This window comes from Coregonus lavaretus (assembly GCF_964263955.1).
Source record: "Coregonus lavaretus genome assembly, chromosome: 31".
NCBI classification, from domain to species: Eukaryota; Metazoa; Chordata; class Actinopteri; order Salmoniformes; family Salmonidae; genus Coregonus; species Coregonus lavaretus.
The window spans coordinates 17435077-17447590 of record NC_140018.1 but is presented as its reverse complement, the minus strand read 5'-3'; the positions used below and the strand labels follow the sequence as shown (position 1 = coordinate 17447590).

Sequence of the window (12514 nt, the reverse complement as noted above, 5' to 3'; positions counted from 1 at the left end):
CCGGTCCGGCCTGTCCCTGCTCCTCGCACCAAACCAGTGGTGCGTGTTCCCAGCCCGGCCCGGCCTGTTCCTGCTCCTCGCACCAAGCCAGTGGTGCGCGTCGCCAGCCCGGCCTTTACCTGCTCCTCGCACCAAGCCAGTGGTGCGCGTCGCCAGCCCGGCTTGTTCCTGCTCCTCGCACCAAGCCAGTGGTGCGCGTCGCCAGCCCGGTCCGGCCTGTTCCTGCTCCTCGCACCAAGCCAGTGGTGCGCATCGCCAGCCCAGCCCGGCCTGTTCCTGCTCCTCGCACCAAACCAGTGGTGCGTGTTCCCAGCCCGGCCAGGCCTGTTCCTGCTTCTTGCACCAAGCCAGTGGTGCGCGTCACCAGTCCGGCCCGGCCTGTTCCTGCTCCTCGCACCAAGCCAGTGGTGCCCGTCGCCAGCCCGGCCCGGCCTGTTCCTGCTCCTCGCACCAAGCCAGTGGTGCGTGTCGCCAGCCCGGCCCGGCCTGTTCCTGCTCCTCGCACCAAGACAGTGGTGCGCGTCGCCAGTCCGGCCCGGCCTGTTCCTGCTCCTCGCACCAAGCCAGTGGTGCATGTTCCTAGTCCGGTTCGGCCCGTGCCTGCTCCTCGCACCAGACCAGTGGTGAGTGTGTCCAGTCCGGCACGGCCCGTGCGCGTTCCACCGGTGCCTGGTCCGGCACCAGTCAGCAGCTCCAGTCCGGAGCCAGAGCAGTCCGCTCCACCGGTGCCTGATCCAGCTCCGGTCAGCTGCTCCAGTCCGGAGCCAGAGCAGTCCGCTCCACCGGTGCCTGATCCAGGTCCGGTCAGCTGCTCCACTCCGGAGCCAGAGCAGTCCACTCCACCGGGGTCCAGTCCAGCTCCGGTCAGCGGCTCCACTCCGGAGCCAGAGCAGTCCGCTCCACCGGTGCCTGATCCAGCTCCGGTCAGCGGCTCCACTCCGGAGCCAGAGCAGTCCGCTCCACCCGTGCCTGATCCAGCTCCGGTCAGCGGCTCCACTCCGGAGCCAGAGCAGTCCGCTCCACCGGGGTCCAGTCCAGATCCGGTCAGCGGCTCCACTCCGGAGCCAGAGCAGTCCGCTCCACCGGTGCCTAGTCCAGCTCCGGTCAGCGGCTCCAGTCCGGAACCTGAGCAATCCTCTCCACCGGTGCCCGGTCCAGCTCCGGTCAGCGGCTCCAGTGCAGACCCAGACGTCAGCCCCTCTCCAGGTTCGGGGTCTCCCACACCAGGGTCCAGACAGGGCTTGGAGTATAGTGGGAGGAAGGAGAGGGGAAGCAGCGCGCCGAGGTCCAGACCAGACCAGGGGCGCAACAGGGAGGCGGAGAATAGGTGGTTGTCACGCCCGGAGCCGGATCCGCCTCCGAGGCAGAATACCCACCCGGCCCCTACCCTGTTAAGTAAAGGTTGTGCGGTCGGAGTCCGCACCTTTGGGGGGGGGGGGGGGGGGGGTACTGTCACGCCCTGACTCTGGGGACTCTTATTTGTTGAGTCAGGGTGTGATTTTCTATGGGTTCTAGATCTATGTTGGCCGGTGTGGTTCCCAATCAGATGCAGCTGTCGCTCGTTGTCTCTGATTGGGGCCATTACTTAGGCAGCCTATTGGCACTAGTGGGTTGTGGGATCTTGTTCCGGGTGAGGTATGTTGTTTGTCTACCTTGGACTTCACGTTTAGTTTAGTTTGTTGTTTTGTCGTTGTTTATTCGTTTCAAATAAACATGTATGCATATCACGCTGCGCCTTGGTCCGACCCGTCTATGAACGAACGTGACAATATAGACCATATATTGTGTTCCCTACAGGTTATAGAAAAGAACAGAAGCTCTGAACTATCCATTCAGAGCCCAGTACTACCTAGAGTACCTACAGGTGAAAGCCATCCACTTCTATGTCAAAGATAATAAAACAAAAACACTATAGTAAATACATTACATTTACATGTACAATTTTTGTCATTTAGCAGACGCTCTTATTCAGAGCGACTTACAGTTAGTGAGTGCATACATTTTCATACTGCAGAAACACTATAGTAAATACTACAATATACTACAGTCTGCAAAAACACGACAATAAATACTACAGTATACTACAATACGCAAAAACACAACATCAATTACTATAGTATATACAGTACTACAGGTTTCTTTTACTACAGTATTTATACTATAGTTACCTGTAAATACTTCAGTATACTACAGTAAAGTCCACAAAAACACTACTGTATACTATATATCTTTTTTTTTCATGTGGGAACCGCTCTCTCTTCCCCTGTGTCAAGGCCTGTGTATTCATGGGTGTTTTGAGGGAGTATGAGGAGTATCCATTTCTCCTCCCACTCCTTAATCCCCCTGTTCCACATTCCTCTGCCCTCCCTAATTTCCCCCCTTCACCTCCATCTCTTCTTTGTCCCTTGCCCCCTTTACTTCCACCTCCCTGAGTCTCTGCCCTCTTCCTCCCCCCCTCCCCACCCACCCCTACTCCCCCCCACCCCCAACCGTCCCTCCCCACCCGTCCCTCCTCCTCCCTCCTCTTCCTCCTCATCCTCCTTGGTTCCCCTGTCTTCCTCTACCTGATGTAATAGGAGGAGCCTCGGGGGTCTGGTTAATGATCCAACACTCTCGAGCTGCTGAGCAGACAGACGGATAAGGAGTAAGAGAGGGAGAGAGAGAGAGTGAGAGAGGGAGAGAGAGAGAGAGAGAGAAGAGAGAGAGAGAGTGAGAGAGAGAGAGAGGGAGATAGAGAGAGAGAGAGAGAGAAAGGGAGAGAGAGAGCAGTAAGAATAGAGGCGTAGAGGGACCTAGGTGAGGTCAGAAAGAGGAGAGTGAGGGAGAGGAAAGATACAGGATTAGGTAATTGTAGTGAAACAGAGATTGGAGGCAGTGTGTTTGTGTCTGTACAAATGAGTGGACTCTGCATGGGGCCTAGGAGCATTTAGATCACGTTTCCCTTTCAGGTGGAGACAACCTGATACAGGACCTACAAGACTTTACCGTATCGGTGGATTTACGGAGTGCTGGAGGAAGGTCCTGAGCCTCATGTGACGATCCATGTGGGAACTGTAGCAGCTACACAGACTCACCCTCCTTCCTACCACACCTCTCTACACAGCGTACAGGTGAGTCTGACTAAAGTCTTTTCCCTTGTAGAATCAATATCTTTGAGCAAAAATGAGACCTGTTGGAGCTATATCAGAGTTTGGTTGCAGTAATATGCATGTAGTTTTAATGGGCCAAGTTGTGATTGTAGTGACTGGCTTGGGGGCCAGTCGATTGTTATGTGAGGTAATCATTTCTCAATGGTTAACCCAGGTATTGGAGGTCATGATCCCAATCTGCCCCATTTGAGTGTTTTCGTAGAATGGCTGCACTCCTATAAAGCAATATTATAGACAATTTCCTTACCTTAAATGTCAAGGGTAAGAAGAGCCTGAAGTGAAAATCAGCAAATAGTTTGTTGCAACATGATTGACATGCACTTTACATTAAACCAATTCATTCACCTTTCCATTTAGAAATTAAATAGTTTTGTCTTTAATTACAGAGTGGAAAATGTAGACTTTATCTCCTATATTGTTGTTAGTTGTTTGCTGGGTAACTTTACAATCTGTAACACCACACCTAATCTCTGCCCTGTCCAATGTTCAGGGTGAAGGAGAGGTAATTGTGGTCACGTGAAGAGCGGGCACTAGACTGATTGCTAGGCTAACCCTGGCTCAGTTTGTATTGATGTGGATGTGTGTGCTAGGCTAATTGCTAGGCTAACCATGTGCTTTGTTTGCATGGATGTTAATGTATGCTCTGTCAACAGAGACCAAAACAGTTTTTAATTGACTACTAAATTAAAATTGTGAAGCCCCTCACAATCAATGCTACTGTATACTGGTCAATGGAAACATCAGTTGGGTAGTATTGGAGGGGGTTGCTACATGTATATGCACAGACACACAAATTCAAGAAAACACACATTTGTGCTACCATGAGAGAGTGGATGTGTTTTTAAGACATGCACCAGCTTAAATTCATGCCTGCACACATACACTAAAGGTAGCTTAGATTCCGGAAACAATTGTCTGACCTGTGAGTCTACCAGAGGTACGCAAATATTAGAGTCACAAAATACTGGCAGGTGGTAGTGAACATAAAAACGAAGTGACCATTAATAAATGACCAACAAGGCCTGGGTTAGTGATAACAGTTTCTATATAAGATGTCTTTCCAGGGTGGTATTCACTATTCATAGTGCCCCTAGTTGGTAGCGCATCATTAGTGTTCATTATTCATGTTGACAGTGCAGACCTCTCGCTGAGAACTGACTGTGTGCCAATTTAATGACAGATACTGGGGATACTGTGTGTGTGTGTGTGTGTGTGTGCATGCATGCATGTTTTGTGCAGCTTGTATGAGTGTGAAGACAAAAAAGTCAAGAATACTCTTCCTTATTTTGAACATTGTGTAAAAGGCAGCATTGGAAAATTGGCTTCAGTCCACATATCTTGGCATCTCTAGAAACACATAGTGTAAGCGGTTAGTGATTTTCCTTACAAAATCAACGTTTCAGCTAAATTAAATGTGTATGAAAAAAATGCCTTCATGTTTATGTGTTTACCTTCCTGTGACTCCTCTCACACGCCTCCACCCCTCCCTTCAGCCATGGAGGACCAGTTAGAGGAGCTGAGGCAACAGCTGGAGAAACAGACCCTGATCAACCAGGAGCTGCAGAACCACAACAAGGACCTAGGTACGATCACGACCATGACTACCATGACCGCAAGCATAACTTAGATCAAGACCATGAACATGATTGTCTTGACCACAACAAAGACTGCAGCCATGAAATCAACCTTGACTTAAAACACAACTATCCCAACCAATACCATGCTCTCCTGTCACCTCTAGAAAGAAGACTGCAGGAGAAGGAGAAGTTGCTGAAGGAGCTACACAGTCATTACCATGACCTGGGTAAGGGCATTTTGTGTCAGATCACTAACCATAGAACTTCATGTATATTAACCCTAATTTCCTGTGTGTGGTGTCTATATATCCCAGAGTTCCCTGCTCAGATGAGCAGTAATGAAGGGGAACCGGAGGTCAGGAAGAGCCGAGCGGCTGTCATGGCCCCTGAGCTAATCCCAGAGGAGCAGCTGGAGATCATGAAGACCAAAGTCAAGAAGACTGTGAGGTGATTGGCTAGGGCTATGCATGCAGCATATGTACAATATCATGAGTTATGTGACAACAGTACTGTATGGTGGTGTGATGCCTCCTTCCGCAGTGAGACAAGTCTGATCATCATGGCCATCCAGAAGAACGACTTCCTGAGTCGCCTTGACGACGAACAGATCACCATGATGGTGGAGCTCCTAGTGGCCATCGACTTCAAACCAGGAAATGATGTCATCAAGGAGGGCAGTGAGGGAGACAGCATGTACATCGTTGCAGGTATGTGTGAATTTCCCAACAAACATTGCTCAGTGTTGCTATGTCTGCTTATTATTCCCAATTAAACGATAACCATCACCCCTCAATGTCCCCCCTCTCCCCTCCTTCTCTACTTTCAGCGGGTGAGCTCTATGTCAGTCAAGCAGGTCGTAACCTTCGAACCTTGACCTGTGGGGATGTCTTTGGAGAGTTGGCTATTCTGTATAACTGCAAACGCACCGCCACAGTCAAAGGTGAGATGCTATAGAACTTGGCTATTGAGTGGTACACAATAACTAACTATGTGTACCTTCCTATTGTCTGTACTGTGCGTGTGCGCTGAACTGAATATTGCTTGTTGTTATGAATGAATTGTCCGCCTCACTCCCCATCGTAGCTAAGACAGTGGTGAGTCTGTGGTGTTTGGAGAGACAGACGTACAGAACCATCATGACCAACAAGTCCAAGAAGAAACGTGAACAGATAATGGGCTTCTTAAAGACGTGAGTTTACACACTTAACCTCATGACTTACATACACTCTCTTGGTCACACACCCATGCACACTGCTAATTCTGCTCTTATATGCTTACCTATCAGGTCTCAGACTCTGAAGGCCCTGAATGATGTTCAGCTCTCTAAGATCATTGACTCCATGGAGGAGGTTTGTGCTCAGCCATTTTACACACCTCACCCACGCTAGATCGCTTTTCCAGAGCATTAACATACAAATCCCATATAAAATGTGTTGTTTCTTGAAGGTGAAGTACCAGAACAATGACGTCATTGTGCGTGAGGGGGCAGAGGGCAACACGTTCTACATCATCCTTAAAGGAGAGGTACAGTAATGGCGACATGTTTGGTGGCTACTGTGATCCAAAACATACTGTTTCTGTGCACCATTTGTTTGATGATCATAGTGAACAACAACTAACTACACTAGTGGAGGATTGGAGTCTACAATACTCTTACCTGTGCTTACCAACCCATCTGTTTATTGCCAGAGTCAACCTTTTGACCCGTCTGTGTCAGTTGAACTTTATTTGCACAGCTCTTTTTTCAATGTCATACTGGTGCTGAATCGCTTATCGGATGGATCTGGCCTTGAGGACAAAAACGAGTCTGTGTGCGGGTCTGTACGTGTGTGTATGTGTGTGTGTCTGCCCTCAGGTCCAGGTGACTAAGAAGGTGAACAGCCAGCAGAAACAGATTCGCAGGATGGGCAAAGGGGAGCATTTCGGGGAATTGGCCCTCATACGGTACCTAAGGCGATAAAGAGACTTGCTGTTGTACAATAAAATGGCCTTGGTGTACAGTGTTAGTTAGTGTGGCTGCTCATATGTGTGGATCTGTACATAACCTACAGTGAGATCCTGAGGACTGCAACCTGCACTGCTCTGGGCCCTGTTACCTGCTTCTCCATCGATAAGGAGTGAGTCTGAACAAGTCAATTTCTATTTCTTGATCGGTTAGTTTATGGAATGATTGATGGTCTGTTATGTTCCCCCTCCAGGGTATTTGAGGAGACGATCCCCATTGAACACCTGGAGCTCCATGATGAGTGAGTATAAAGACACTCTAGTCCTTTTAGTTCTATCTTCACCACTCTAGTCAAGCAGTCTAACTGTAGTCTGTGGTCCACCATCAGCTCTAAGGTTCTGGAGGAGCCAGATGCTCCAGAGAAGACCAGTCCTAGTTCCTCTCTGAGGCTGAAGGACCTGATCCCTGTGCTGTACCAGGAGGGGCGCTACCAGGGAGAACCTGTCACCCTCGGAGTGGGAGGATTTGGTCGCGTTGAACTGGTACATGTGTTTGGTGTTGTTGTACTGTTTGGCTATTTATAGGGATAGTTAGTGGCTGAAGCTAACTGATGAAAGTTTACTGTCCCCTTTAAGGTGCTTGAAAGCCAAATTCAAAGTTAAATGGCTCTTTTTAGATCCCAAGTTTATCATTGTTTTTGTTGTTGTTGTTGTTGTTTTCCCCAGGTGACCACGCTGCACCATGGGAAGTACTTTGCCATGAAGCGGGTCAGTAAGAAGCACATTGTTGCTAAGCAACAGGAGGAGCATGTCCTCTTTGAGAAGAGGATCCTCAAAGCCATCCAGAGTGACTTCATCGTCAGGTGACTGTGGGGCTAGGTGGCAGGTGGCCTAGCGGTTAAGAATGTTGGGCCAGTAACCAAAAGCTTGCTCTTTCGAATCCCTGAGCCGGCAAGGTGGAAAAATCTGCCGTTGAGCAAGGCAGTTAACCCCCAACAACAACTGCACCAATAACATCAATTAAGGTAGCCCACAGCACCTCTTTGATTCAGAAGGGTTGGGTTAAATGTGGAAGACACATTTTGGTTGAATGCATTCAGTTGTGCAACTGACTAGGTATTCCCTTAACCTTCAACCATCATCATCTACGATAGCACTTTAACCCTCTTTGTCCCTTTGTCAATTGATGGTATTCATTAAGACTGTGGGGCTAGGTGACCCCTGACCTCTAACCTTTAATGTCCAACCATCATCATCTAAATTAACACATTAACCCTCTTTGTCCCCTTATCAATCGATGGTATTCATGAATCACTAAAGTACCGAGGGAGAAGGGAAAACCATCAGACACTGCTTTGGCCCTCAAGGTCCAGGAGGACTGAGGATACTGTACCATATTTAACCCTGTGTTATCTCTCTCTCGCTGTTCAGGCTCCATTATGCCTTCAAAGACACTCGCTATATCTACATGATTATGGAGTTCTGTGTAGGAGGGGAGATCTGGACAAAGCTCAAAGAAGTGTGAGGAAACATGGCTGACTAAGTCTACCTTTAAGTGATAATGCCCAAGAAGCCGTTGTTTTGGAGGATATATCGGCATGGGTGTTGTTAACCGTGCCAATATATCCTCCAAACACTGGCTTCAAGGGCACTATCCCTTTTATACAATGGGTTAGCAACATGTTCAAACAATGATTGACATATTTTCATTAAAAACTTTAATTTGTTGAATTTATTCATACTATTTTATCCTTCCACAAGAAGGTGTCCCGACACAAATCTAGGGTTGCTACCCAAACCAGCTGGTCGTTCGTTCTATCGGTTCGGTTGCCAGAGATAGTGGTCCTCTGTAGCTCAACTGGTAGAGCACGGCGCTTGTAACGCCAAGGTAGTGGGTTCGATCCCCGGGACCACCCATACACAAAAATGTATGCACGCATGACTGTAAGTCGCTTTGGATAAAAGCGTCTGCTAAATGGCATATTATTATTTATTATTATTTAGAGATGCGAGCCAGTAGTTCAGTCTTTTTGTTCTATATCTATGGACGCGACCCAGTCATTCGTTCGAAATGTTCCATTGCCGTACTGGCTGGCAATGTTCTTATCCCTTGCTTGCTAGCTGGTCAACAACGGCTAACTTACAGTCACGTCAAACAGTGCAGCCACAATATCAACAGCAGCTGGCTTTGCATTTGTTTAAGCGGTTTTCTAGTGACATTTATTTGGATACATCCATAACAATGAGTTAATGATGCGCGATTTCGCCTGGCATAGAAAATGTGCTCTCTTGTCAGGACACTGTTGTTCAGACGAGCTAGCCAACAACAAAGCTAACACAATCACTTCAAACTGAAGCTGGAAATAATAATAATATGCCATTTAGCAGACGCTTTTATCCAAAGCGACTTACAGTCATGCGTGCATACATTTTTATGTATGGGTGGTCCCGGGGATCGAACCCACTACCTTGGCGTTACAAGCGCCGTGCTCTACCAGCTGAGCTACAGAGGACCAAACTAGCTGCACATAGTTTCAATTGATATTTTTTCAATTGACATTTCTTTGTATACATCCATAAAAATAATGCCAGCTGATTCATGATTTCGACTGGCTGAGAAACGCTGCCTGCCTGTCTGTCTCGTCCCAACTCCCGCTACGTTCATTACTATGGGACACCTGGAGATTGAATTTGAATATTGAAACAATGTTGCAAATGTCGGAGAGACATGCAGCAAGGTTTATACAAATCTCCGCTGTTGAAAACTAACTGTTAGTCTAAAAGAAATGTGAGATAATGTCTAGATGCTTTTTATAGTGGAAATCAAGTTTATAAATTGCCTGGCTGGGCTGATGAGACAGTGGATTGCGCAGTCAGATGGAACAGAGTAAATAGGCATTTTAACGTCATAGATTTAGCCGGTGGTAACTTGTGGAATAGACACCGGCTGGAATGCGGTTTTAACCAATCAGCATTCAGGATTAGAACCACCCATTGTATAAATTCAGATATACACAACTGAGGTTGAAGATTTTTCAAGACATTTAATTAAGATCAAAACTATTTTATCTGCTCTGTCTCTGTGTTTGGCAGTGGTCACTTCGATGAGCCCATTGCTGTGTTCTGCACTGCCTGTGTAGTAGAGGCCTATGCCTACCTCCATAAGAAGGGCATCATGTACAGAGACCTCAAGCCTGAGAATCTGATGCTGGATGCCAAGGGCTACGTCAAACTGGTGGGTGGTACGTTAATGATAACATTAGCGATGCTAAAGAGTTCATGCATTCAGATAACTCTCTGTGTGTTTATTTGTGCATGTTTGAATGTGTGTGTTTTTACATGTAGGTAGACTTTGGTTTTGCTAAGGAGTTAGTGCACGGTAATAAGACCTACTCATTCTGTGGTACTCCTGAGTACATGGCCCCAGAGATCATCCAGAACCAGGGACACGACTTCGCTGCTGACTTCTGGTCCCTGGGCATCCTGGTCTATGAGCTGCTGGTGGGGAGGTACTGTACAGATCAGCACGGAAAGGGTTAAAGCAGCTTGATATTTCAGTAAACAATTGTTTATTTCAGTAAAGGATTATCTAAAATACTGTTTTACCAACGGACTGTTTTGCCTTTCAGCCCTCCATTTTCCAGTTCCGAGCCCGCGAAGATCTACCCTAAAATTTTGGATGGGTTGCTCAAGTTCCCCCCTTACATGGGCGAGGGGGCCAAGTCTCTCATCAGTAAACTGTGCAGGTTAGAGATGATGTGTTAGGTGCAGGATATAGTTTGATGTTATAACTCTTTTTCATACGTGTTTTGATTGGTTATTGATGGTTTGTGTTGTGTTGTGGCCCTCAGACCTCGGCCGGGTCAGAGGCTGGGAAACACCAAGAATGGGATCAAAGATGTCCGCAATCACAGGTAACCATGAGGACCCAACTGTCCGGTGTGTGTTTGTTGGTGTTGGAACTGTTGCAAATGTTGTACTATACACTGTACAGTAAATATTTCTGTCAGTCACCTTTCTTTTGTGAGGATTCATCCCCCTCTCCTGTATTCCCCTCCAGGTGGTTTAGTAGTATGAACTGGCAGAAGCTTCGTGTGGGCCAGGTGGAGGCTCCTACAATCAGACTCATACGCAAGGTCAGTCTAGCCTCAGCACACAGCTTTGTTTTGTTATCTTTGTGAAGCTCAAGCAGGTAACTCTTTAAATTTAAGGTATACTTCAAAGGATTTATAAATGGTTTGATAAGTATTTTACAAATGGTCAATTATTAGTTTATATGTAAAGATCAAGTACAAATTCAGGGTACGGATTGAGTTGTAAGTAGTTGCCATTTAGTCACTGTGTCATATCCAGTGTCAACGTCATTCCCAGACAACCACTGATCTGATCTCTTCCCATCCCTTTTTCCTCCAGGGTCCATGCTACATCAACTTTGACCGCTTCCCCTTCGACCAGACTAAGGCCGATGAGGAGTTCTCTGGCTGGGACAAAAACTTCTGACTCCAACCAGAACCAGATCCTGAACCTGAACCAGTCCTAGAGGGTCAGAGTTCAGAGGTTACACCGGGGCTCACTGATAGGTGGATCCAGACCAGATTACTTCTTGGTGACCTCGATGTTCCCGTTACCTTCTAGACTCTGAAAGACCAACGCACCGTAGGGGCAGGAATGGGACTATGCCCAGAGCGATAGATACACATGGATAGGTTCTGACTACTTTGTACTAAGGCTCTAATTTCACTATGCTGGCTTCGCAGAACCCTCTGGTGGCTGCTCTGTGACTTTAATAAGGTGAGAGATACTGTACAACACTGAGAGGCATGAAGTAAAACATGTGAATATGAACAGCCACTCTTGCATACACACCTTCTGATCTTTGTGGATGCCATCTTAACTTGGCACATGCTCACTGAAAGCTGTATGTGTGTGTTGTGCCCAAAAGAAAGTATAATATAAAACGGCTGGATGGAATGTCTCATGCTGGACAAAGTGAATGATTTTACCTTTGACCCTCATTGTACTGTGTAACTCAGGATGGCATTATCATTGCTTTTATTGTGTTAGTGTCTATGCCTTGTAGCATATAATGTCTGTATAGAATACTAAATGTATGTGTTTCACTTTCAAATAAATATATATGGCACCTAATGAACCCTAAATATACATAGAGAACAGGTGTTGTAGTACAACAAGTCAACACTAGGGGGCAGAGGCTGAAAAGGAATGAACACTGTCTGTTCTCAGCACAGCACAGTGAGTTTCCAATGTCTGTTCTCAGAGTCCTATAATGTACAGTACCAGTCAAAAATTTGGACACACCTACTCATTGCAGGGTTTTTCTTAATTTTTACTATTTTCTACGTTGTAGAATAATAGTGAAGACATCAAAACCATGAAATAACACATATGGAATCATGTAGTAACCAAAAAATTGTTAAACAAATCAAATTATATTGTATTTTTGAGATTCTTCAAAGTAGCCACCCTTTGCCTTGATGACAGCTTTGCACACTCTTGGCATTGTCTCAACCAGCGTCATGAGGTAGTCACCTGGAATGCGTTTCAATTAACAGGTGTGCCTTCTTAAAAGTTAATTTGTGGAATTTATTTTCTTCTTAATGCGTTTGAGCTAATCAGTTGTGTTGTGACAAGGTAGGGTTGGTATACAGAAGATAGCCCTATTTGGTAAAAGACCAAGTCCATATTATGGCAAGAACAGCTCAAATAAGCAAAGAGAAACTACAATCCATCATTACTTTAAGACATGTAGGTCAGTCAATACGGAACATTTCAAGAACTTTGAACGTTTCTTCAAGTGCAGTCGCAAAAACCATCAAGCGCTAT

At 46.5% G+C, this 12514-nt stretch overlaps 1 protein-coding gene across 1 annotated transcript; it reads left to right on the top strand.

The window, feature by feature from the left end:
* Positions 1–4641: 4641 nt before the first annotated feature.
* On the top strand, positions 4642–11170 carry prkg3 (protein kinase cGMP-dependent 3; the record flags this gene model as incomplete). The annotated part of the gene is made up of 20 exons (XM_084149068.1): positions 4642–4732; positions 4891–4953; positions 5041–5173; positions 5267–5433; positions 5553–5666; positions 5810–5915; positions 6012–6075; positions 6173–6250; positions 6582–6670; positions 6778–6843; positions 6925–6972; positions 7060–7213; positions 7397–7533; positions 8102–8191; positions 9764–9905; positions 10016–10179; positions 10300–10416; positions 10522–10584; positions 10731–10806; positions 11084–11170. The coding sequence occupies exons 1-20, from the start codon at positions 4645–4647 to the stop codon at positions 11168–11170; spliced, it is 2046 nt and encodes a 681-aa protein (XP_084005194.1). The 5' UTR covers positions 4642–4644.
* Between the last annotated feature and the right edge of the window lie 1344 nt (positions 11171–12514).